We start from the raw sequence: 27,875 nt of genomic DNA, 5'->3' as shown, positions 1-27,875 counted from the left end.
ATCTTTAAAAATATACAAAGAATTTAACCACTGTGGAATAAAACTTCAATAAATGAAATAGAGCGGAAACCTTGGTTAGTGTCATGAATCCATTCCGGAATGCCCCGACTCCAACTGAAACTAAACTGCCAAAATGTTAACATGTTATATGCTATGCTCTGATGCTATGCTAACTTTTCGGCTAGCTATCTTTAAAAATGTACAAAGAATTTAACCACTGTGGAATAAAACTTCAATAAATGAAATACAGCGGAAACCTTGGTTAGTGTCATGAATCCATTCCAGAATGTCCTGACTCCAACTGAAACTAGACTGTCAAAATATTAACATGTTATATGCTATGCTCTGATGCTACGCTAACCCTAGCCTAGGCAGACAGACTTTTGGTCTAAATTTTCAGTGTTAACTGAAAAACACCTTAACCGGGCTATACGCTAACCAAGGTTCCGCTGGACTCACCTTCTGAAGACAAGCGAGGTGGGACAGTCTGGCCGGGGTTACCGTGGCAATACATCCTGTGCTGGGTGGTCTTATGAATGATACTTTAACCCGCTCATTTATTCATATATTAGTTGTACCGTATAACCAGCAGCGTGCAGAAATATGACGTGAAAATCTGTATAGTTTTTCCTTCACCACATCGCAGTTCCAATTTTGCGGCTTTTCAATCATATATTAATTACCCTGCTTTGTAGTTAAATTCTGTTTAATGTTAAGTCAAAATTATGCACGTTTAAGCAAATTGTTTTGGTCCAAATGAATCATTTACAAGCATAAAAATGTCTAAATGACCTAAAATAATATATAAGGCATTCAGATGGAATTCAAATTGTGAATGTAGTAATCTAAATTGGTCAATAGATGTCAGTAATTGTCCAGTGAGTCAATCACCGTTTTAAATGATCTCATAATAGTCACAATAATAACAATCATAATGATAATACGAATAATGTTGCGGCTGCAACTCACAGGTTTTATCCGAGTCAGGTTATTTTCTCTTATGTCGACTATATTGGGTAGTACGAGTGTAAATGTGTCTATAGGGGTGTTATTTCATGTCTCGTGGGCTCTAATAATAATAATAATAATAATAAAAATGGTACAGGTTGATTATGAAAATATTCAAATTATAAATAAGGAATTCTACTATTCGGAAATCCATTTGTCATGGTAGGGTCTGGAACCAGTTAACCTGAATAAATGAGGTCATTCCCAAATGTTAGTGCATCTACTTGGTATGCATACATGAGTAATATAGTTTTTCTCGTCACACACACTGACTGCGTTTGCCTTTGAGGCATATTTTGGTCAATGTAGTAATGCAAATATTGTTTTACAGATATACTGCAATTTTGTTTGATGTATTGCCTTTCTAATCACGTATATACAGGATATGCTGTACCGTCATTGAACATATTTACAGAGACACCCCCGGGCTTTCTTTGTGTTCATATTCATGTGTGGATTCCACCTTCCTCTTGTTTGTTGGTGGATTAAATGCATATAGTGGAGGTTTTGTCATGTGGTCAGAGAAGAATGGATGACTTGTCCAAGCTAAAACGTGTGCTGCCTTGAGCTTAATATGTTTCCTTTTATTTTTATATATATATTTATATATGTATGCTTCTGGCTCTGCAGATTAGGAGCTGAGGTTGTGATACTCAAGCTTGTTATTTTAAAACAGAGCCTCATTGATTTTAAGATGGCTTTCTTGCATGCATTTCTTTCAAGAAGCAGGAGCAGAAGCCAAGACAACAACCCAGGAAGCATCAAGTAAGGCCCCCCGTAGATGAGCTCCATTGCTTTCTGACGACAGCGTCATCTATCACGGCCATTTGAGGGCTCAAGGACCGTGAATGTGTGCCATTTTGGAAGGATCCGGGCTTTTGCTCCAGCAGGAGACTTGGTTGTGTGTGTTCAGAGTGGAGCCGAGATTCGGAAAATGCACGTTCATGTCATGTTTGTATTGCCATGACGTTAATTGGCATTTTGGCGATTGTTTTTTGTCATCGGCTTTGGATGCCGATCACAAAAATGGGTTGTCCCGAGTTTTGACGAATAATAGACCACAAAACCAGGACGTGGTAATCAAACCGTGATATAGCGAGTGTATCAGTTATGAGGGGTTTCATTCAAAGACGGGTTCTGAGTTTATTTTCTGTGATTTCCGAGCACACATAAACGCAGCAAATCAATGTCATTAGGTAATTAATGATTTTTTTTTTTTTTTCGCAATGGTACGACAAAAGACTAGCAATGACATGCACCAGTCAGAGCATTGATGAACCATAACGTGAACTCTTGGAGTTTTGGTAACTACCGGGATTACTTTTGACTCTTTTCAAGAATCGGGTACAATTTGTAGTAGCAGGTACTGGTTAGCATTGCGAGCAGATACAGTGATTGCTATTCCCTCGTTGGCTGAGGACAAAGCTAGAAATGACAATAATAAACAACATGTTTAACATGCTAAAATGAGGTTAGCTAGAATTGTAGTCCACAGTCCCCACTGTGCGGCCCCATGGTCTCTCACGGCCCTCGGCCTCCTCTTGGATAAAGGTATCATACAGAACGCATTCCCCTACTACTGGAGTCAAAAATAAATCCCTGTATCCAAACTTCTACCGTCCTCATTACAGTGAACAAGCTGACAAGTGGACATTTTTATATCAGGCCCCCCTCAAAAAAAAAAAAAAAGCAAAGTAATAATTGAAAGCCTTATGAAACCACCCTCTCGTGGTTCCATTGTTGTGGACGGTCATTATTCAAGGCTCAGCGTTACAAGCAGACAGGGAGGAAGAGAGGCACGTGGGAGGATATTAGCGCAGCGAGAGCGGGTTGACAGGTACAAAAGCCTGCGAAAAAATTCAAAAAATGACATTACGTTACGTAAGCCCAAAAGGCATTTTCCCAGGAGAGGAAATGACTATTAAACACTTCCCCTGGTAAAGACAGAGGCAGCACTACGCGGGCAGGTCAGTCTAACAGGCATTCACAACTGGTGGACTAGTGGTGGGTTGCTCTGCTGGCTGTCGCAAAAGAAGAGCAACAAAGGAAATGGTACAACCTGCAAAGTATGCTGGGTAACCTTGTGGGAGCAACTTTTTTGATGCTAATTGAGCATGGCGAAATTCTTCAACTTACTTGGGAAAAATGGGTATATCAGGGGTTCCCAAACTTTACCAACTCAGGGCCCACTTGAAATATCAATATCAATATTAATATCAATAGTAATATTAATTTTATATTAATATTATTGACCTGTCACAATATTTTAGGAACCTTATACAGTTTATGATTAGAATTTAGCTCTCTGGTCATCATGCCAGTCTTGAATACAATATAATAAATAATCATAATAATATTAATATTAATAATATTAATGTTGTATTTATTAATAATATTATATTATTATTATATTATATTTATTATTTTATTTTATTATTTTATGATTGGAACCTAGCTAACGTAACATTGATATTATTATATTAATGATATAATATTAGTGTTTTTAATAATAATATTATTATATTGATATTAATATTATTATAAAAAAGTATGTATTCAAGACTGGCATGATGACCAGAGAGCCATGTTCCAATCATAAACTCTATAAGGTTCCTAAAATATTGTGACAGGTCAATAACACTCAATAGGTTATTACTTAGGCCTATAAATATTTTACAATAAAAACAATTAAAAAAATAATATTTGCAAAAATGAATGAAATAATAGTTTTCATTTGTGTTCTTTGTTGTTGATCGGCTGGGGACCAGTACAGGGTGCACCCTGCCTCTGGCCCGAAGTCAGCTAGAATAGGATAGATGGATGGATGGATGGATGGATGGATGGATGGATGGATGCATGGATGGATGAACCGACGGATTGATGGACGGACTGACTGATGGACGGACGGATGCAGTCAGCTTGTCAGGTATGGCAAGTACACACATTTTGTTCCACTCATTCTGGGTTTGCGGATACAGAAAAAGCATCCAGTGTTCTCCTGCACTAACGTTTCATTAAATATTAGATATCAGATATCACAGTTTCAAATAGACCACAGTTTGGGTCAGCGCTTGTCGTTAAGGGACCTGCAGCCAAACCAGGTGAGAACCACTGCCCTATAATATTAGCACATGCGTGTGTGTGTGGACTTTTCATTTATTTGTATATAACAATAACAGTAAGATTGACAGGTTCTATCATCACTTATGGCTCAGCACTGGATTTACAGTCAACACGAGCTTGAACAGTCAAGTGTGGCAACAAACAAGCGGATGAGAGAACAAATACTTAGTAAGGTCCGCCTTAGAAAGACGGGGAACACACGAGACTCTGTTGCCATCACAGTCATCCTCAGTGGCAGTCACATGGACCACAAAGACAAATATACTTCATATTTTAAAAGTAAGAAAAAAATGACAAATTAATTAATACATTACATTTTAAAAGTTGATAATACATATGAAATATATTTTATTTCGAATTATAAATAAAAAACACATCAACTGCATCTAAGTAGCTCCTTTAGTAGCTAAATAATTCGACTCCATGAATTATCCCCACAGGACTCGTATGTGGGAAACAGTGGCACCCAGCGGCGAGCTGGATAATTGCACCGTCCCAAGACTCATGAGCTATTATACAGCTATTTACATTGGCGTACTGTACATACAAGAAACAAGCATGATGTACAAAGAGTAGTATCCATTAGTAGAACATGTCGTACCTCGAGGTCACATGACAGCAGCTGCATCGACTCCAACTTGGTTATGACTAAGACAGAGAATATGTCCTGACACCAAGCATATTTCTCCCTCCCCAATTTCTCACCACCATTTCCTTCTGGAGGCTGAATCAGACTTTTACCTACGTCATGATGACTTGTCAGAATACATTAAAAGAAAATGCATCATTTTATAGAATTGGAAGCAACAGATGGCGGCCGAGCGGTTAGCGCGAAGGACACACAGCTATGATACCGGAGTTTGATTCCACCCTCGGGCATCTCTGTGTGAGTTTACATGTTCTCCGGGTACTCCGGTTTCCTCCCACATTCCAAAAACATGCTAGGTTAATTTGCGACTCCAAATTGTCCATAGGTATGAATGTGAGTGTGAATGGTTGTTTGTCTATATGTGCCCTCTGATTGGCTGGCCACCAGTCCAGGGTGTACCCCGCCTCTGACCCGAAGACAGCTGGGATAGGCTCCAGCACATCCTTCGACCCTCGTGAAGATAAGCGGTAGAAAATGAATTATTATTAGTATTAATTATATTAATAAAATAAATAGTAATATAATAATAATATAAATAGTGTACCCCGCCTCTCCCCCGAAGACAGCCGGGATAGGCTCCAGCACATCCCGCGATCCTCGTGAGGATAAGCGGTAGAAAATTAATGATTATTAGTATTAATAATAATAATAATATAAATGGTAATATAATAATAATAAAAAATAATATAAATAGTGTACTCCGCCTCACGCCCGAAGACAGCTGGGATAGGCTCCAGCACCCCCGCGACCTTTGTGAGGAAAAGCGGTAGAAAATGAATGAATGAATGAATAATAATAATAATATAGTGTACCCCGCCTCTCCCCCGAAGACAGCTGGGATAGGCTCCAGCACATCCCGCGACCCTCGTGAGGATAAGCGGTAGAAAATGAATGATTATTAGTATTAATAATAATAATAATAATAATAAAAATAATATAAATAGTGTACCCCGCCTCTCGCCCGAAGACAGCCGGGATAGGCTCCAGCACATCCCGCGACCCTCGTGAGGATAAGCGGTAGAAAATGAATGAATGATTATTAGTACTAATAATAATAATAATAATAATAATAGTAATAAATACAGCTCTCTGGTCATGCCAATCTTGAATACATACTTTTTGTAATAATTATATTATTGAAAATTATTAATATATATATATATATATATATATATATATATATATATATATATATATATATATATATATATATATATATATATATATATATATATATATATATATATATATTGTAATTAATGTAATGTATTAATAATATTATAAACTATTAATTATATATATATAATATTTTTATAGTATTATTAATATTACAGAAAGTATGTATTGAAGACTGGAATGATGGCCAGAGAGCTACGTTCCAATCATAAACTGTATAAGGTGCCTAAAATATTGTGACAGGTTATTATTCAATAGGTTATTACTTTTTACTATAGATTACTATAGATATATTTTTTTAAATCGTGCAATAAATATTTTACAAAAAAATCATTTTAAAACATATTTGCAAAAATGAATGATATTTTGAATGACCTCTCGTGGCCCACCTGCAGTACCACCACGGCCCACACTTTGGGAATCACTGCACTAGCATCTACTGTACGTGTTTGTATTAGAAAGTGTGAGCAAACACAGCAATAACAGGTTTTCCATTGAGAGCGATGTTAGCCTTCAAATGAGCTGACTTGGCTGACCTTTGCAGCCGACACACTCAGCATAATCGAGGTTCAGGATGAAGCTGTAGCTTCGTTTTGGGACATTTAATGGGAAAGAACAAAAAAAATGCTTTGGTGAATGTTGGGAAGGAAGTCAACTTCCCTCACCCCTATTATGGGGAGGGGGGCATCACGGCGAGAGCCCCTGACACACGGTGGCTCATCCAAGCCAGATGTCCACTCGCTAGGTCGTCCTGCTACATCCTGGACCAAAGTCACTATTGCTATTTTTGGTTTGATCAATTTACTGTATTCTAGTGATATCATTATGTTACACTTATTTTACTCATTTAGACATATTCTAACATATATTATTTAGAATCAATGATTTATTTGTATGATATTATACAAGCCCCGGTGCTTATGTTGGACATCTGTGCCCTGAATATGTGCTATAATGAGGCATATGGCCTTCACTGTACTGTTTCCATGGCAACCTGGGGACCAACACAGCAACGAAAGGACAGGGACAGCTGGCAGGAAAGAAAGTGAGACAAAGTTGGGGGGGGGGGGGGGGGGCGCTCCAGCATAAAAAACCTAAAGCTCAAACAGACAGATGTCAATGATAAATACACACCAGGTGCCACCGCTAGAGGGCAGCAATGACCTGAATGAGGATGTCCTGACACTGCTGAGGTGGCATCTGTAAAGCTGAAGCGGACGACAAATCCATTCATGGCAACACTAATGAAGTGTGATGAAATGCAATATCATACTGTAGCATACCAGTGTACCAGATGTTATTTTAATGTTTATTAATGATAATATTATTGGATTTGTATTCCTTAATTGCACTTTTTAAATATTTTTTCCAGTTTTTATTTCATCTTTTTTAAGTTCAGTTAAAATATTGTGTTGTAATATTATTGTATTATACAGCTAATAATTGTGTTGTAATATTATTGTATTATACAGCATAATAATTGTGTTGTAATATTATTCTATATACCATGTTATTAATAATGATTCATTATACAGATACACACATTAATAACGCATAATATGTATTTACAATATATTTAATTATAAAGTACATCAATATAATAAACATGTTACTATATGTGAATAAATACATAAACACATTAAATATTAATATAATTGTATAAAATTAATATATATTATACTAATAATCACATATATTATACTACATAGTAGATATACATACAGTGAAGAAAATAAGTATTTGAACACCCTGCTATTTTGCTATTTCTCCCACTTAGAAATCATGGAGGGGTCTGAAATTTTCATCGTAGGTGCATGTCCACTGTGAGAGAGATAAACTAAAAAGAAAAATCCAGAAATCACAATGCATGATTTTTTAACAATTTATTTGTGTGATACAGCTGCAAATAAGTATTTGAACACCTGTGTATCATCTAGAATTCTGACCCTGAAAGACCTGTTAGTCTGCCCATTAGAAGTCCACCTGCACTCCATGTATCATCCTGAATCAGATGCACCTGTTTGAGGTCGTTAGCTGCATAAAGACACCTGTCCACCCCATACAATCAGTAAGACTTTAACTTGTAACATGGCGAAGACCAAAGAGCTGTCCAAAGACACCAGAGACAAAATTGTACACCTCCACAAGGCTGGAAAGGGCTACGGAGCAATTACCAAGCAGCTTGGTGAAAAAAGGTCCACTGTTGGAGCTATCATTAGAAAATGGAAGAAGCTAAACATGACGGTCAATCTCAATCGGAGTGGAGCCCCATGCAAGATATCACCTCGTGGGGTCTCAATGATTCTAAGAAAGGTGAGGAATCAGCCCAGAACTACACGACAGGACTTGGTCAATGACCTGAAAAGAGCTGGGACCACCGTTTCCAAGGTTACTGTAGGTAATACACTAAGACGTCATGATGTGAAATCATGCATGGCACGAAAGGTTCCCCTGCTTAAACCAGCACATGTCAAGGCCCGTCTTAAGTTTGCATATGACCATTTGGATGATACAGAGGAGTCATGGGAGAAAGTTTTATGGTCAGATGAGACCAAAATAGAACTTTTTGGTCATAATTCCAATAAGCGTGTTTGGAGGAAGAAGAATGAAGAGTACAATCCGAAGAACACCATCCCTACTGTGAAGCATGGGGGTGGTAGCATCATGCTTTGGGGGTGTTTTTCTGCACATGGGACAGGACGAGTGCACTGCATTAAAGAGAGGATGACTGGGGCCGTGTATTGTGAGATTTTGGGGAACAACCTCCTTCCCTCTGTCAGAGCATTGAAGATGGGTCGTGGCTGGGTCTTCCAACACGACAACGACCCGAAGCACACAGCCAGGAAAACCAAGGAGTGGCTCCGTAAGAAGCATATCAAGGTTCTAGCATGGCCCAGCCAGTCTCCAGACCTGAACCCAATCGAAAATCTTTGGAGGGAGCTCAAACTCCGTGTTTCTCAGCGACAGCCCAGAAACCTGACTGATCTAGAGAAGATCTGTGTGGAGGAGTGGGCCAAGATCCCTCCTGCAGTGTGTGCAAACCTGGTGAAAAACTACAGGAAACGTTTGACCTCTGTAATAGCAAACAAAGGCTACTGTACCAAATATTAACATTCATTTTCTCAGGTGTTCAAATACTTATTAGCAGCTGTATCACACAAATAAATTGTTAAAAAAATCATGCATTGTGATTTCTGGATTTTTCTTTTTAGTTTATCTCTCTCACAGTGGACATGCACCTACGATGAAAATTTCAGACCCCTCCATGATTTCTAAGTGGGAGAAATAGCAAAATAGCAGGGTGTTCAAATACTTATTTTCTTCACTGTATAGCATTGATACAAATTATATATATACCATTTGTATTAATGTTATATACAAATTTTATATAATATACATACTTTCTTACTATACTTACTTTCTTTTTACTATTGTTATAATTTTAGGTTCAACCACAAAGTACAGTAGATTTTGACCCAAATCAAATTATTGACAGTAGTAGTAGTAGTACTACTACTACTACTACTACTACTACTACTACTACTCATATACTTATATTGTACTTGTTTTGCAATATTTCATTTGAATAATGTATTTTAATATGTTGTGTGGGTCGCATGGTGAATGAGTCAAGAGAGATCAGGAAAACCTGGGTTCGATTCTCTGTGTGGTTTGCACACAGTTTGCATGTTCTCCTCGTGCATGCATGGCTTTTCTCTGGATACTCTGGTTTCCTCCCACATTCCAAAAACATGCTAGGCTAATTGTGCATCTATATGTGCTGGCGACCAGACCAGGGTCGACCCCGCCTCTCACCCAAATACGGCTGGGATAGGCTCCAGCATAACCCTGCAACCCTCGTGAGCATAAGCAGCATTGAAAATGAATGGATAGATGATGTGTATTATATTAGTTAATTTCATTTGCCCTTGGGTTGAGTGCCATCTAGCGGCCAAACGTGGTACAACCGACGAAGGCCACCAGTTCTCCCACAGTGTACAAAAAAGTCAAGTTTTTTTTTATTAAAAAAAACTTTTTTCATTATGTACAATAGAAACATCCAGTGGTATCAGTATTGCTTTTGGAAAAAAAAAACAATAAATAAATAAGAAATGCAAAAGTTCTTAGCAAGTCAGGTTTGGGACATTTCCAGTCCAATAAACACGAGTTGTGTGATCTGTTTATCTGATTTTTATAGTTAGAATGTGACTAAAGCATGATTGAGAGATGCATAGAAAAAGCAAAGTGTGCAGCAGAAATGTCTATTTAAAAGTCTGCACTTGGCCGCTTAATGACCTTAATGACCCCATTGAGAAAAGTGGAAAAAAACGCATCACAAATGCGGGTGCAAGGACAAGATGGCACCTGAGTCCTCCAGTCTTTTTAAGGCTTCCGCTTCATGATTGAGGTCATGATGAGAGTGCTACAAATAAAAACATATTCCACAACAGTTAAAAGTTGGCTAGACTGTGTGTGTGTGTGTGTCCCTTTAAGAGCCGCCTCCTCTTTACCTTCATGGACTTCATGGTGTCATAGCCATAGTAGTGGATGGGGTGCTTGATGTTCTTGGAGTTCGGGTAGCCAAAGCCTGCTATGTGGACCACGTCGCAGTAGTTCAGGGCAACAAAGATGGCCAGGATGCCTGTGGTGGGATGCACCGGGTACTGGAAAAAAAAAAAAAGTGGCATCTGTAAAGTTGAAATTTAGTGTGGAATTTAAAGAGAAATTTTGGTAGAGCATAATTCTTACACAATGTTCCATTATTAGAGCCCTCTAGACTTAAAATAGCACCCCTATATTAATCTTTACACTCATATTACCCAATAGAGTGGACGCATTAAGAGAAAATCAGCCATGTAAGACTCATAATTATGTGTGTGTGTTGCTGTAAATGTATTACTGTGCCAAGGGAGCTGAATGGGGGTCAGACAGGAAGTGGTCAGGGGGTTTGGAGTTCTTCGAAACCCCGAGAAAGTTTGAGGAAAAACAAATTTTGCTTAGGGCCCTATGGAGGCCTGGGGCCCTCGACGTGTGCAGAATACTACATACCATCACAACAACTTTGAACGCATCTTCTCAGTGCCTTATAGTATTTGACTTCATTTACCCATTTTTCTGCTTGGATATACTTCATTTTGGCAAAAAAAAAAATACAAACAACCTGTATTGAACCAGCATAATTTATTAACATCTTTTTGAAAAATGCAATGAAATTCAAAGCATCTTATCAACTATAATTTGCATTACAGCAACAATAAAAGCATCAAATTCAATGCAGTTACCCAACTGAATGTTTAATTATGGAGCTGCAGTACGGTACTGTGCCACTAGATGGCACTAAAGGTCCGCAAACACCGTCAGGTCCTTTTGGTACTTTCCTCATTTGCAAATGATGAATGTATTAAGGAAACTTTTAATTTAAATTGTTTTTATATTGTTAAAGCTAACTAACTAAATAATAAAGCCTAAACTATAACGCTGTTAATGTAAAGTTTGTCAACATTAAAACTTTATTGTCCCACAGCACAGACATGGATCTTGACCAAAGACCCATTGAAGACTCTTGAGTGAAAGCAACACAACGTAACCATGTCCCTCATTCTGGGCGCTTCCCTTTAGACGTGTTTATGATTCTTATCATTGGGTGTGCGGCTTAGATAAGGACAGTGTTTCGGGAGAAAAAGTGCTGCGTCAGCTTTGTCAGAAGACAGAGATGATTGTGTTCAAGTGTCTAACACAGTCTGAACTCATCAGTCCGTCTTCATACCAGGCAAGATCACCAACATAAGAGTTGATCTGAACGCCCGATGAGGAAGTTGAGGCGGCAACAACTTCCCCGGACGACGTGGTGAAATCAGTGATGTGAAACCACAAGCTTGTTTGAGAAAAAGTGAATTTAGCAGCACTTGTACCACACCTCGATCATTATAAAAGAAGAAGAAAAGAGTGTCACCATGGTTACAGAACCTGAAATGGAACTTGTAGTGTCGTCACCAAAGTGGTACATGCGTCTGTCCTGGCTGCTCGGTACAATACGACTAAGTCAACAATAAGTGATGCTAATAAAAACATCAATGTTAACTCATTCAATCCCAGCTACTTCTCACAATGTGTCATTCTCGGTACCGGGCATTTTTTTTGATGGTGCATTCAAGGGCCATTGAACAAAGTGAGACAGGGGCCCCGCTCGCAACAAACAACATAAACACTGTATTTTTTTAATACAATCATTCATTCATTTTCTACCGCTTATCCTCACGAGAGTCACGGGGGGTGCTGGAGCCTATCCCAGCTGTCTTCGGGCGAGAGGCGAGGTACACCCTGGACTGCCAGCCAATCACAGGGCACATATAGACAAACAACCATTCACATTCACATTCATACCTATGGACAATTTGGAGTCGCCGACTAAGCTAGCATGTTTTTGGAATGTGGGAGGAAACCGGAGTACTCGGAGAAAACCCACGGGGTGAACATGCGGTGGAATTGAACTCGGGTCTCCTAACTGTGACCACTCGTCACCGTGCAGCCCCATTTATACAATCATTACACAAAATTTTTGATATCGTTATGTCAAAATGTATATATATTTTTTTGTTTTACATTTTTAACTCAGTTTGGTTTTGACATAGTTTTGGCATGCTAATAGATGGCAAGGTGTCTCCAAACCTTTGACTGTCTCTGTATAGCATTTAGCATTGAGGTCCATGCATTGTTTACTGAGAAATAATGCATGAACAGGAAGGAATTGTGGTTAAAAAAGCAAAAAAAAAAAAAAAAAGTGATGTGCTGGATTGTCCATTAGCTCATGCACCCCAGTAGTCGTTTTTGTGTTTTGTGGCTGGGGTAATGAAACTTTATGAAGCTTAAAACCAGTCAACACCTCGATGTTAACTGCCTGCAGCCACAGGCTGTGTCTCTATTAGCAGCACTCCATCTTGGTCCTGCTCCCTGTTCTCCTCTCATGCACCGTCCACTTTGGGCTCGCTGCCACCAATTTTTTGACAAAAGGGCGCTCTGGCAAAGCCAACCAGGCAGAACCAAAACAAATCTCGGCTCCACCAAGCACACAAGCACCCAGGAGATAGAAGAGGTCATTGATAGGGGAGAAAAAAAAAGTGTTTCAAAGTCCAGGCTTGTAAGCCAAAGAGAGAGCGACAGAGTGAGAGAGAGAGAGAAGTGGTCCAAGTTTTCAAGTGAAAACAGATCAATGACTCGCTGCAAAAATGTCCTACGTCATGTTTTCTCCTTGTCACAATTGAGAGCGCTTCAGAGTTTCCGAAGTGATTTCTTTGTTTCCTGAACAGAACAACCAGTCTTTCGCAATACGAGTATCAAAACAAAAATGCTTATGGTTGAAATGGAAACAGTGCTTCAGTAATTATTTCCCAAGAGACTAACAAAGGCTTTATGTTGTAATGAGATGATAAGAAGAACAGCATCTTCCTCGGTAATTGCCCCCCCCCCCCCCCACAAAAGACTATTAACCAAGTGGAGTGTTTATCAGTCAAGGAGTCATGGCTGCTCGGCGGACGCTCCAGCCAGCCTCGTTAGCATGTGAGTGGGAGGCGGTGAAGGGGGCTAAAGGGGGAGAGAATGGCAACAAACAACACAAATGATTCCCAGCAGGAGAAACAGCAGCTTACGAATTCCAGACAGTCACAGTAAATTGGAGCCATGGTTTCACTCCCCCCCCCGCGCCCGTCCGCCTCCCCCGCCTGCAGCCTCATGAGCTGTCCACATTAAAGAAGCGGAGGTGCTCGCTCACCTGTTTGCTCTTGGGGTTCAGGGGGATCCGGAGCAGCTTCTCCTCCGTCTGGTGCAAAAAGTGCGGGTCCAGCACTCGGATTTGACCGACGTCACCCAGCCAGATTTGGGGAGGGGGCTTCCAGAAGCCTTTCCTGACCTAGGGGTGCGTAACGTAAACAGACGGAAAGATAAGTCGACAGAAGAAAGCCATTTGCAGGACAAGGCGGTGCAGTAACTCCCTCATGGCTAACGGCCTCTCCATGTTTAGCATAATTAGCAGGTAACGACCCTGGAACTCTTACAGCAGGCCAAAGGTTATTCATTATTCCTGTACCCTCTTCTCATTGTAGAGGATCTCCTTCAGCCACCGCAAATCTTGTGGCTTGAAAGGCACCAAGACCATCAGGGTGCCGGGCTCGTTGTTCAAGCCTGGATTGGAGGAGGCCGACTCAGGGTAGAAGAACCTCATGGTGGTCTTGTTGCCGACGTCTTCCTCGTAGCCCTTCACGGGAGAGTTGTTCAACCTAGGGCGTGGATTTGGGGGTAGAATCACATGGTTATGGACCCTCCCATAGTTACATTCACTTCACCATGCTAATGGTTCTGGATAAACAAGATCTTAATGGTAATGGTTTTATTTCATTTGAACACGCATCGGGTTACAATTGAGTGCATCACATAATCAGTTCAGTTCCACATGTCCAAAAGGAGTAGGAAGAAGCAAAGCTTATTAAATCCTACTCCTCCATCTGGTACTTTTACAATCAGTAACTGTTACATTTGTTCACTTCCTGCTTTCCCAATATAATTTTATTTTACTTTATTATTATTTTATATATATTTTTTTTTTATTTGTTTTTTTTTGTCACATACCGAAGTACGAGGTGATATGACCATATAATGACATAATGAGTACCATAGTAAGTGTCAATATAGTGATATGTATAGCACATCATGACTGGTTCAAGACTCTTCATCCTTGTATTTAGCAAACATCAACTGCTTGTATTGTTTCTTGTATTGGCTCATCGTTGTGCATTGTTTGAGGTCCTTACTCAATCTATTCCATAGTTTGATTCCACATACTGAAATGCTATGGCTTTTTAATGTAGTCCTAGCATAGAAATGTTTCAAATTTAGTTCTTCCCTGAGATCTGAGACCTTCCTGCAAGATGCACATGCTGCAACATGTTTTATATATACAGTATGTAGTGTATGTATTGTGTTCAATTACGTCATAGATATTCATTCAAGTCATTTGTGGTCTAGTGTCCATGGCATAGAAATTCCAATTATTAAAACAGTGTATTGCAACTATTGTCAGGTGTTAGGGTCTGAGACTAGCCGCCAATAGCTAAATAAGCGTTGAATCAAGCCTACATTATGCAGTTTGAGACGTCACCGTAGGATGAGTTGAAGATCAACATTTGCAATGAAAGTGACCTTGATTACATGCTGCTACGGAACCATCCCTTTTTCTCTTCAATTGCAATTGCTTGCTCGCAATGAAGAAAGCTAACAGGCTAAATGCAAATAAGCTCAATCCCGGTTTGAGCCCAAAATACGACTCACACATTTATTAAAACACATTTTAACAACGTATGGGTGCTCACCGCTAATAGACTCAGAGTCTCAAATTAGCCTTTAGCGCTTCCAGTTTCCTCTGATGCCACATGCAAAAACACTTACTGTACATTCATATAGTAACGGTGTTCACCTCACAGCAAATTCTGAGGCCGGATTGTAATAAAAATGACAGCAGAAGCTAGTGCTGCAACACAGGAGCGGCGCCATCGAGCACAGACGTCACCTTGTTATGTCGCATGCGTATGCTTGTGCATGAAATTATTACTCACTTCTGGTGAATGAGATGTGTTTTCTTCAGGAAAAACAAAACAAATACATGATAATATAACTGAAAATAAACCGGGTCGTTATTAACCCAAAATCTGAATGCTGCATCGCAAACGTATTTTGCAATGACTTTATTATTTTTTATTATGTTATTATTATAATTGTATTAATTATATTTATTGTTATTTAATTTTGCTGTAATTATAATTTGTTGTGATTTTTTTTACTTTTTTTTTTTACTTTTTTTGTCTTTTATTTAATTATTTACTGTAATTCTATTTATATTATGAAGGTATTTTAATGACTATTCTGTTCAAATTAAAAAAAATGTGAGTGATTATTTTTTTTCCGTCTTATTTAATCCGGAAGAGATGTCTGTGTGGCATTACGGAGAGGATTATGAGGAGAAAGGTTGCTTACCGAATAACCACATCGTATTTGTTAATGATGTCTCCCAAGGAAGTGTTTTTAATGGCGAAGCCGTTGCCTATGACGACACAGGTTCTGCATTCCAGGCTGAAAAAAAGAGGGCACACCACACATAACGTTATCAAGCCTAAGACAGTTATTGACAAATGAAAGAATATTATACAAATCATACTTCAAGAAAAAAAACTGCATCTCAGCTTGGTAGTATAGTTGAAAAAATGCTTTAGATATCAACTTGGCTCTTGCCCCCCCCCCCATTTTTGCTGTTTTTTCCCCAAATATTTCAACTTCCTTCTTGAATAATCTTTGTAGATTTGTACTTGGCTTGACTTTATTCCCATAATAATACAACTTTCCCCCGCAAACCTTTGTTTGTTTTCTTTCTTGTCATATTACAACTTTAAAAATAACCTATTTTATTGGCTGGCGACCACCCCCGCCTCCTGCCCAAAGTCGGCTGGGATAGGCTCCAGCATACCCCAGGACCCATACTGAGGATCAGCGGCATAAAAGATGGATGTTTTTTTTCTTTGCTATTTCAACTCCATGCTGGTAAAATACATATTTTTTCTTCGTAATATTAGGAGGTTGTTCTCATGAAATTGGTATTTTTTTCCATACTTTTTCTCCTTTTTCCAACTACTTCTACTTTCTTTTTGTACATTTTCTTCTCATCATAACTTATACTATGACTCATTATATTTGACTTTATTCTGCAATCTAATTTTCCCCCAAAAATGTTGTATTTGTTGTTTTTAGTTTCACACATTATGACATTTAAAAACTAAAATCTTCTTTCTTTAATATTTCAACTTTATGCCACTTGTTTGTTGTTTTTTTACGTTATTCTCATTAAATTCAGACTTTTTCTCGTTACATTACAACTTTTTACAACAAATAATAGTTTGGCTTTATTCTTGTAAAATTACTGATGAGATTTCCATTTTTGCTTTTTTGAGAAACTATTATTTTAAGAATTTGCCACAGGTCGCAATTGGTCCCCACTTTGGACACCCCTGCCATGGGGTGTAAGTGATATTTGTCATATGACATATATATGTATGTAACCTCATCAGACAAATGGTCAGTGACTTATGGAAATTAGCTGCTAAGTCTAACAGAGCAGGTAACACAGTCGAGGTGCATGTTTTCGCCCCCCCCCCCCCAACCCCCGTTGTGTGCAGCGGTTGTGAAATAGCAGAGTAAGACCAAGGACTGTCATCATTGTTTCACTTACTTTTCTATGCTGGCCGGCACCTCATAATTTGTTATTGCAAGAACTTTCAGGAGCTGCGGCTCTGAGAGGAAAGAGGAGAGTTTAAAATGTGAGGTGCTTTTAAAAGCTGATCTGTCTTGATTACAGCAGAGGAATAAACAATACAAGTGTGGATACACTACCGCTCAAAAGTTTGGGATCACTTGCAAAGGTCTTTGTTTTCAAAAGAAAAACAAAATTTAATGTATTTCACAAACATTTTTATCCATTTCACAAACAATTAAAATTAATTTTCAAAGAGGGATCTCCATTTTTGCATAGAGGCCTACTATCAACAACTGTCAGTCCTCTGCATCAATCTCCTGGTATGGCTGCTAATCCAAGTTCATCATTTTATAAGGCTAATAGATGATTAGAAAAGCCATCTAAAAATCTAAACTAAAACTAAAATCTCTTACCATGCTGTTAACTACTCCCTTCAGAGAGCAGCACAAACTGGGTCTAACAAGGACGGAAAAACGCTGCACAACTGTGCAAGAGAGTGTGTAGTTTAAGACAAAGATGCCTCACAGCTGCACTAAATAGTAGCCATCAAACACCAGTGTCAGTATCAACAGTGAAGCGGCAACTTCAGGATGCTGGACTTCATAGCAGGACTGCCAAGAAAAAGCCATATCTCAGACTGGCCAAAAAACATTTCCAAGTGATCCCAAACTTTGGAGCGGTAGTGTATATCTAAACGTACCACTGCCCTTTACGCCGTAAGGTAGCGCCAGCTTTGATCTATGTTCCCGCCAGAAGAAATCATCCAGTTTGAGAAAGAGCTGCGTCTGTCTGCTAACGCTGGGTGAGAAACAACAGAGGAGATATTATAACGCTGCATTCATTGTACTCAACACTTGGGTTTTTGCCCCCATTTATGAAGATACACAAAAATCAAAAACAGACAATACAAATTACGCTAAACATACTGATGTGGTTGGGTGATGTTTATGGTGTCTATTAGGCAGGTAAAACATGTTTCTATTGAAATCCTCTCACATGAGTAGAGGGAAAATTCACAGAGGCCCCAAGGCCCAAGACAAAGGTGGCTGCTTGTATTTTGGTGTGAAGCTGTTGTTGTCTGGACTGGCGGTGGACTCCAGCTGTTTATGACCTTACTGTCTTTCGACAAGAGACGCTAGCAGACATTTACTAGACTCATGTTCGGGCCAGCACTCCATAGTAGGTGGAGACAGGACTCTGGGGATGGGTTTCATTACGCAAAATGTCACCGTTGACTGCCTGGAGGGTTATAGCGTACTTCATGCACATAACGGCGACTAGGAATCTGGGAGTTTTAAAAGGTGAAAGGGCAGCTGTGCAGAATAAAATAAAAACAAACAGTAATTCTGTGATAGAAAATAAAGCATATGAAGCATTCATTCATTCATTTTCTACCGCTACCCCTCAAGAGGGTCGTGGGGGTTGCTGGAGCCTATCCCAGCTGTCTTCGGGCGAGAGGCGAGGTACACCCTGGACTGGTGGCAAGCCAATCACAGGGCACATATAGACAAACAACCATTCACACTCACATTCATACCTATGGACAATTTGGAGACGCCAATTAACCTAGCATGTTTTTGGAATGTGGGAGGAAACTGGAGTACCCGCGGAAAACCCACGCATGCACGGGGAGAACATGCAAACTCCACTCAGAAATGGCTGAGTGTGGAATCGAACTCAGGTCTCCTAGCTGTGTGGCCGGCGCACTAACCACTTGACCACCGTGCAACCGCAATGAAAGCCAATGGACGGCAAATGTTTTTTTCCAGCAATAGTGCCGAATCAAACAATATAATTGGGTGTAAAAGGCGGCATGCTGTTCATGTTTTCCACCAGAGAGGCCGAAAAGAGCATTAGCATTAAAAAATTATTTGTAGCAAATGTTTATTAAATGTTTATGACCAAAAAAAAAAAAAACAGTGGTTTGCTTGGCATTCAAATGGGTATTTTTGCTATGGGACCAAAGGGTGGGCAGTAGAGAAGATACACAGGAACACAGTAAGGACTTGATTGTGCAGTTTTTGTGACATATTGCATTTCATATCTCTTCGCTACAGTGAAAAAAAACAAATGATGAAAAAATGTCTGTCCCCTGGGGCGGCATGACAGAAAATGAGAAAAATGAGAAGCACCGCTGGATCATTTTCTCTCTTTTTTCAATTTCAGTCACGATGGTACGGTCCCATCGTCTTGCTTTTTTTTTCCCGGTTAAATTGCGGTACGGTTTTCTTTAACCATGTGGCATACAGCTTGAGTATTATATATCCCCTAGACCAGGGCTTTCCAAAAAGTTTTTAAACCAAGCAAATAATTATTAGCATTCATGTGATATCCTGTGACATGTCGTGTTTCAATTTGAAAAAAAAAAAGTGGCCGTTTCGAACTCCTTTTGGGCACTCCTGCCATGTGCGGGTACGGGTGCAGTGGCTTGTGATTGTCCAGCTGAGCAAACCGACAAGTCAATGGCACACAGGCACATAGGCACATAACTGAGCAGTGATAACATAAGAATGTAGTTTTATCATCCACAAATTCAAGCCAATCTAAAAAGTCTTTGTTAAAAGTGGGAGATATAGGATAACATCGGTATTGGCTTATCTGCTGCAAAAGTGAGACCTTCAGCACAGAGCAACAAGGAAATACTTTGAGATACTTCAGAAATACTTCTCTGAAATCTCTGAAATACTTCAGAGAGAATCACATGTAGCGTACGTAACTCCTTGTACATATTACAGAATAGTAGATACCGGCTTTTTGCAAGGGTTCTGTTCCAGACCAACCAGAAAATAGCAAGGATCCACAAGGATTTAATAAAAATGTCTTTTTTGGCACATTTTTTGTTGGTATTTCGGGATTTTTCGAATTGGATTTACACTATTTCCTTGGAGAAACACAAAGCTATTATTTTATCATGTTTGGAAATGATGACCGACTTATGGGCTCGACACACGGGAGGCAACGTCGCCACTAGTCTATTCATTTTCAGCCGACAATAATCACAAGTTTCCGCCAAAAAACGGCAATCAGCAGAAGTTTCACTGAGCCACCAACGAGTGGTCAGGATGCTATTCATTACTCTCTCACAGGTACACATGGAGTAAAAATGTACCGTATTTACTGGACTATAAGTCGCTCCGGGGTATAAGTTGCACAATCCCAAAAATGCATAATTAGGTACAAAAAAACATACATAAGTCATACTGGAGTATAAGTCATATTTTTTGCGGGCAATTAATTTAACAAACTACTTGACGAAAACAGCCATTACGTCCTCTTGGAAGGCAAGTTCTAACAATAAAAGAATAGAGAACAGGCTGAATAGATGTAAGATATGCTAACACAATGCTTATTCAGCTACACAAAAAATAAACATGAACGGAAAAGGTGTCCAGTGTTTATGTAACATAAACAGTTTTTTCATTCATAAGTCGCTCTGGAGTATAAGTCGCAGGAACAGCCAACTGATGAAAAAAAGTGCGACTTATAGTCCGGAAAATACGGTATTAATGATACCACGTTTGCTCCCACGAGAGGCACAAAAGAGGTAAGATAAGAACTCGGCCTGCATCTTTCCCTTTGCAGTAAATGCTCTGCAGGAACCAGGAAGTGAAAAAAGATTTCATCATGTTGTGTGAAGGAGGTTACTCATTGAAGGGGAAATTTTAACACATACAATTCAGTTGTAAATGTGAAAATTGCAAATAGTTCCAGATGTTGCCTCTACGGGTAATGACAGGTAAGAAAGCCAATATCGAACATCTCTCCGATAGACCCTATTTGAATGACCCCAACACATTGATGTTCTTATGTCCCACCCGCCCTAATAGGTCATCTACACTCGCTTCCCCAGTTAAAAACAAAGCAGTGACGCACTTAAAGTTTAGGCTCTCCCACTTCTTCTCCGTCAGCCAGCCACCACACAGAGACTTGCTGCTGTTGACGGACTTGCTGGTGCCTGCGTAACTGAAAGAGACAGAAACACGGACAATCGCTGGTGTGAAAGTGAGAGCTGCTGCTGTTAAATGTTGTTTAAAAAAAACACACACACACACACACACACATACATACACACATTAAACTACTTCCAAAAGTTTGAAAAAGTGCAAAAAATATCATCTAGGGATTCATCAGGGGGCATGTTTTTGCTGTTAAGTGACCTCAATAGGAGTGTGTGTGTTACCTCTGAATGATGGCATAGGAGCAGTAGTAGGTGACAAAGGAGACGAAGAAAAAGATAACTGGGAGAAGCCTAAGGCACCATGCTGGAGTCAAGAAAGAAAAAAACACATTTGATGCTGTTGGAAAAGAAAAAAACATTTATTAACACCAATAGTAGCAGGTCGGGTAGGAATATAAAGTTGAAATGATTATCTCAAAACATCAGTATGGTCACAACCCTTTCTGGTCCAAGATGATAAGCAAAAAAAAAAAAAAAAAGGAAACTAAGGTGACCTTGCAAAAATATGTACGCCGCATTTTATTCTCCAGCCACATCAATTCAATCCAATAGTGTTTTCACCTTCTTTGTCAAAATGCTTGCACTTTATACTCCTTTTGGATCCATTTTTTGTTACTTAGGTGAGAAACATTAATCCAAGAAGTAGCTAATAGCAGAAAAATATTATCTTTATTGTCATTGTTATGATACAATGAAATTAAAGTGCATGCCAGTCAGTGCATGATTGAAGACCATACATAAAAGCTATATAAAAAGCCTAAATAAACATAAACATGCTAGGTTAATTGGCGACTCCAAATTGTCCATAGGTATGAATGTGAGTGTGAATGGTTGTTTGTCTATATGTGCCCTGTGATTGGCTGGCGACCAGTCCAGGGTGTACCCCGCCTCTCGCCATAAAGACAGCTGGGATAGGCTCCAGCACGCCCCGCGAACCTCGTGAGGAAAAGCGGTAGAAAATGAATGAATGAATTATTCGATTTGCTAAGTAAACTAAGCTTAAATGCACATTGCTTTGCGTAGATGTTGTTGGTCCATTTATGTGCTGGCCTCCGATTTTCCCGGGCCAAGTAGCGGCCTATTACCAACAGACATCAGCCGCCATCAGCTCATGATGTTCGCGTTCGCCACTCCCCCTCTTGGCTCCGTGTCAGACTAAAAATATCAAATGAAATAAAACAAACTGCGGGGCGAACATGCCAGTGTTTCAGAGTTTGAGGAAGTGTCGCTCTACTTCCAGGCATCCTGTCTCGCAAGCACATGGTGACGAGCAAACAGAGGTGACAAGTCAGAAAGTTCAGTAAGGGGAAAAAATTTAGCCCAGTGGCGTTATTCTTTAGAAGAACATTTACGAGGTAAGATGGCATTGACATGGAGGTGTTTTAATTCATCCCAAAGGTGTTTTTGGTCATATGACAAATTGAGAAACAGGTCCTGCTGAGTACTCTTAGTACTGATAGCGTAGTAAATGCGGCTGTTTTCTACACACCAACACAAATAATAATTTATCACAATGCAGTACACAAAAACAAACAAAAAAAAAGAGTGTGAGGATCTTACATTTATTTCGTGTCCTGGACATTTTAACATCATCCTTCGTCCCACGGTCATGTCTACTCATGGCGTGAGATAATCATGGTCGGAGCGTGCCAAAGAAAAAGAAAAAAAAACAAAAGAAAGAAGATCCCTGGCAGTTAATTGAATCACACGGTGTGTGATTCCGTGTGTCGCCTTTTGACTTAGATGAAGACAGTGGAGGAAATGGGCGTTGGCATACTGTGTGTGAAGAAGCAAAGTCCAACTGAAGGTCGAGCTTAGGATGAATAGAAACTGAAATAAAAGGGATGTGCTGCCTTCTCGAGCCAACAACTGATTGCTTTATTGGTGGCTTACGTCGGTGAGTTGTGGCCCACAAGTGTGTCCTGGGGCTGCCTTCATGTCTTAATTTATTTTCATACAGCAGAGTGTCTGATAAAACTCCTGTAAGTGGAGATAAAGCTCCTGAAGATGTGGTAGTCCAGTCTCTCGTTGAGACATAGAAAGTGTAAAAAATATAAACGCAACACTTTTGTTTTTGCTCCCATTTTTCATGAGATGGAATGAATGAAATTCATTCCCGATACACAATACTACCATTTCGCTCAAACATCGTTCACAAATCTGTCTAAATGTGTGATAGTGAGCACTTCTGCATCCCACATCACTGGTGTGCCACATCATGATTAGACTGTCCACAATAAAAGGCCACCCTAAAATGGGCATTTTCTTTTTTTTGCTTTATTGGTGGTCTGGGGACTCCAGCCAATATTTGGTGTGACCACTGACCAAAAGCAAAATCAAGGTAATCCAGAGTAATATACAAGGTAATACAAAGCTGTTGTATATGTGTACGGGGTGTCATATTTCACTATTTCCCATCCCATTCCACACTCTTTCTCCTGGTCTATTGTATGTCTGTTTTTTTTAATGCTCTGTGAGGCTCAAACCTAGTTGTTATTATTATTATTATTAAAAATAACAATATCAGATTAGGTTTCATAGCGCTTTTCAAGGGACCCAAAGCGCTTCACAATGAAGAGAAGCCATTATTCAGTCACTCAGTGACACACACACTGGTGGTGAGTACCGGTAGTGGTATTGTACATCTGTAGTCACAGGTGGCCTTGAGGAGTCTGACGGAGCCGTGACTGCCAATTTGTGCCTATGACTTCTCCGACCAACACCAAACATTCATTCACATTCATACACCAGCGTGGGCAGCACTGGGGGGACAAGATGGGTGTCTTGCCAAGGGACACAACAACAGTGACTGGGTGGAAGGAGTGAGGATCAAACTGCCAGTTTCTGAATAGTGATTCAGAAATAATTTCAGAGATGCCTGTCGCAAAAAAGGGCGATTGGAAACATTGAATTCCACACTTGCTGTATACACCATCTTGTATACACCTTTAATGCTTTGACGTGGAATCAGAATCAGCAAGTTTGAACTTGAACTTGAACCTTTGGGATGAACCTCTTACAGATCAATATCAGTGACATCTCACCTCACAAATATTTGGACAGACGCGCTTTGAAAATCTTACACAATGTCCTCCCATGGAATATTTGTTCAGGTTTTTACTTCCTGTTGGCCAGGTGTGCCAATACTTGGATCAATAGTGTATTTCTATGCTTTAAAAAAGCGCTTTTCAAAATAGGAGATCCCAAGGGCCTCACAAATTAAATAGCCCCTGTTTTAAAATGTCAACAAGCAGGAAAACATCCAATGGTCCAATAAGAGGTGATTATGTTTACCTTTACCCTTGGTCATTTCCAGTGTCTCCGTCTCTCTTGGGGAGCTCACAACTGATCCGGGCTTTGCTAGTTCTCCTGGTAAAAAGTCAGAGCAGGAAAGAAGGCAAGCAAAGAGTCGGTCAGATGGAGTTGGATTAAAGAACTGAAAAGAAAGCAAGTCCTTCAACGTGACACACAGCCCTGATTAGACAAAAGAGTGAATTAGTATTTGGGAAGTGGCATCAGACCTGCACTTTTCACCAGATGGTAGTCACACACTGTAGTCATTAAGGATGATTCAGGAAGCTACCCTGGAAGTGACTCTGCTAAAAGGATTCCATGGGAATTTACTGACCGTATTTTCCGCACTATAAGGTGCACTGAAAAGTCTTTAATTTTCTTAAAAATGCTGGGCGCCTTATGCGTGTTCCTAAATCTGTAAAAATGTTGTTCTACTTGGGTAAGCACTCCTCGAGTACCTGCTGACACAGGGACATAATACAAAGCCACCAGAGAACTACATGTAATACATACAGCACGTATCTTAACGTCCCCCACGCCTCCCGGGCGTTCCAACAACACCACACCTATCTCTCCTACGAAAGCCAAGTGAAGTGATTGAGAGCTTGCTAGCATGCTAGGAGGCTTAACAAAAGACAGGAAGTTCAAAGTGACGTTGCACCTGGGGACTACGGACTACCTAACAACGACAGACTCTGACAATGATGAGAGGAAACTCAATCATTTTCTTCCTCATTAGGGTCGTGGGCGTGCTGGAGCCTATCCCAGCTGTCTTTTGGCAAGAGGCGGGGTCCAACCTGGACTGGTGGCCAGCCAATCACAGGGCACATATAGACACACAACCATTCACACTCACATTCATACCTATGGACAATTTGGAGTCGCCAATTAACCTAGCATGTTTTTGGAATGTGGGAGGAAACCGGAGTACAAACTCCACACAGAGATGGCCGAGGGTGGAATTGAACTTGGGTCTCCTAGCTGTGGGGCCTGCGCGCTAACCGCTGGGCACCGTGCAGCCCACCCGGCACCTTTGATAGCGAAATTGAAATGAACATGGATGAAGCGCCGGGCGAGTTACACACCATAAGTTGAATGGACTATCTAACGACGACAGACTCTGACAGTGTGTACCCCGCCTCTTGCCCAAAGACAGCTGGGATAAGCTCCAGCATACCCGCAACCCTAATGAGGATAAGCGGCATAGAAAATTAATATCAGGATGCATTTAATAAGGGACATTTCTACTAACTAACCCAAAAAGCGCACACGCTATGCGGGTAAAAGTAAGTCAAAAATGTAAAAAACTACATTCTAAAAACTAAAAACAAATTATATATTAAATATGTCAATGTCGATTTGTGAGCTTTGTGTTTGTGGTGTGTTTCTGACAAAATCCTTTTTTTGTTTCCCTTGCTCTGAACAACAATATAACTGCGGTATATGATATAACAGATACCAATCTGTTTGGTGGAAAGATAACAAAAGTACAGAGTTTCCATTGCCAGACCTGCCAACCTTAACGAAATTTTAGGAAGAAATATACTTGACTGAACCAATTTGATGGAAAAAACTTCAATGCTTCATGAAGCTTGCCTCGCCATCACTAGTTGCTATAGGTCCCATCAAGCATGTGATGCACAGGTAGCAATCAAAACAATGAACATGAAGGGCACACCTTTGCTTTGTTTGCAGGCAGCGATGAAAATCATCCTTAAATAAAATTAAATTAAACACAGGATGCATGTTTCTCACCAGAATCAATGCTAGTCAACACATCTGTTTGTGATTAAGGCACATCCAGGGAATATTGGGCTAACCCTGACAGATATCATCGTGTGTGTACAAAGTGTCTAAGCACATAAATGACAGAAATTATTCAAATGCACGAAACATGAGACGACTAGCCAAATGAAACGTGTACTTTTTTAGCTTTTATACTCACCCGAGTAGTAGGCCGACAAGATATAGTATTAATGCTACGAGAAGGGGGTCTTGTCCTGGTAGCGTTGCGGGGTCTGAGTGCGTCAAGACATTCCCGGAGCTTAGAGCCGCCGCCACCTGGCTAACCGCTGGCCTAACTGACAGCTGTATAGTCCGCCGGCCGCAGCCACATAGCGGGGAAAGCTTGGTTCAACATCCACCCCACCTCTCCTCCTAGCGCGCGGCGCTGTCCCAGCGACCACACAGTGCGCATGCGCGAGGACCACCAATAAGAGTACCCGTCTGCTCCTGCACGTGTCCTGATGGAAGACATCATAGCCACTGACAAGTATGGAATACAATGACTGTGTTTAAATTCGTGGTCTGCATACTACTAGGCCACTAACATCCTGACACTTCCTGTTTGTGTCACGTGGTCTCATGTTTATCCAAACGTCCTAACAGAAATCTGTATGAAAGTTTTTTTAAATGAGGTTTTACTGGACAGAGCTGATTTATTTCCAGATCACACCAGAGTATTTTCTTTGAAAAGTGTTAGTGACATGGCAGTGAACATCATGTGGATGGCTGATGATGAGGACAGTGGAGACATGCACCAGTCCACACGATGTGACAGTTACAGACACAAGACATTGTTGTGGACAGAACACATACAGCAATTATTATTATTTAAATACACCTTTCATATAGTCACTGTATTTTCATTCATGTCTATGATGTAGCCTTTTTTTTTACTCATTATAGGTCATAGTCAACCATGAAACATTTTTTGATGAATTAATTATTTTTTTGAAAAACTTCTTTGGCATCTACATGTAGTGTGCGACCCGCAGGGGAAAAGGTTCAGACACCAATGATGTCCAGTATATATGATTGTATAACATCAATATCTCAACTTTATAATGGTCTCATTTGCTATGTTCGAACATAAACCTCAACCTCATGTTGAATAAACGTCCGTAGATGCATTTATCTGAGAAAACGCAACAGAAAACAGAATCGAAAGACCTTGTTCTTCCCGGTTTTAATCACAGACTTCTCATTTGACTGTATGGTCTACATTTGTGATTCATGATAAAAACTAAACGGACAAGATGTTGGGATTTCCTTTAATTGAGGCAGCTGATGCTTTGCAGCCGCATGGCAGAGCGGAACGTCTTCACCGCAGAACTAAATGTTCTCAGGTCAGGCCAGACCACCGTGTATGTGGTGACGGAGCAGCTGAGAGCTTTTTATCTGACTGTTGGTGGTCCAGCAGCAGAATGCAGCAGCTTGACCTGTTTCCCCCCCCCCCCCCCCCTCGCCCCCCCATCTTTGTAAAAGCGGCGGGATGATGATGACACATTGCATGAGAGGATTAGGATTGATGACTATTTTCAGATTTAATAGTAAGCTGGAGAACAAGATGTCAACAAAGCATTCACTTCCTG

At 40.1% G+C, this 27,875-nt stretch overlaps 1 protein-coding gene across 4 annotated transcripts; it reads right to left on the bottom strand.

The window, feature by feature from the left end:
• Positions 1 to 9,489: 9,489 nt before the first annotated feature.
• st3gal4 (ST3 beta-galactoside alpha-2,3-sialyltransferase 4) lies at positions 9,490 to 26,678 on the bottom strand. 4 transcript variants are annotated; one of them, XM_058080369.1, is made up of 11 exons: positions 26,447 to 26,678; positions 24,508 to 24,576; positions 21,430 to 21,544; positions 21,123 to 21,212; positions 17,950 to 18,047; positions 17,226 to 17,286; positions 15,980 to 16,075; positions 14,040 to 14,229; positions 13,725 to 13,862; positions 10,468 to 10,620; positions 9,490 to 10,379 (listed from the first exon to the last, which is right to left on the bottom strand). In XM_058080369.1, the coding sequence occupies exons 2-11, from the start codon at positions 24,515 to 24,517 to the stop codon at positions 10,290 to 10,292; spliced, it is 1,041 nt and encodes a 346-aa protein (XP_057936352.1). In that variant the 5' UTR covers positions 24,518 to 24,576; positions 26,447 to 26,678; the 3' UTR covers positions 9,490 to 10,289. The 4 variants fall into 4 exon arrangements, with proteins under 4 accessions (XP_057936352.1, XP_057936351.1, XP_057936354.1 ...); XM_058080368.1 differs by having other exon boundaries at positions 9,491 to 10,379; positions 24,502 to 24,576; XM_058080371.1 differs by having other exon boundaries at positions 9,491 to 10,379; positions 21,430 to 21,511.
• Between the last annotated feature and the right edge of the window lie 1,197 nt (positions 26,679 to 27,875).

Source organism: Doryrhamphus excisus, chromosome 8, assembly GCF_030265055.1.
Source record: "Doryrhamphus excisus isolate RoL2022-K1 chromosome 8, RoL_Dexc_1.0, whole genome shotgun sequence".
Lineage (NCBI taxonomy): Eukaryota > Metazoa > Chordata > Actinopteri > Syngnathiformes > Syngnathidae > Doryrhamphus > Doryrhamphus excisus.
The sequence above is the reverse complement of the archived record's forward strand: the minus strand, read 5'-3'. Positions and strand labels throughout refer to the sequence as shown.

What these genes read in the sequence shown, in the direction of transcription:
- st3gal4 (XM_058080368.1), bottom strand. An exon ending in AAATACGATGTGGTTATTCG is followed by an intron (nt 14,230 to 15,979) that starts GTAAGCAACCTT and finishes TCCACGCCCTAG; the next exon opens with GTTGAACAACTCTCCCGTGA. An exon ending in ACACCATGAAGTCCATGAAG is followed by an intron (nt 10,380 to 10,467) that starts GTAAAGAGGAGG and finishes TTTTATTTGTAG; the next exon opens with CACTCTCATCATGACCTCAA.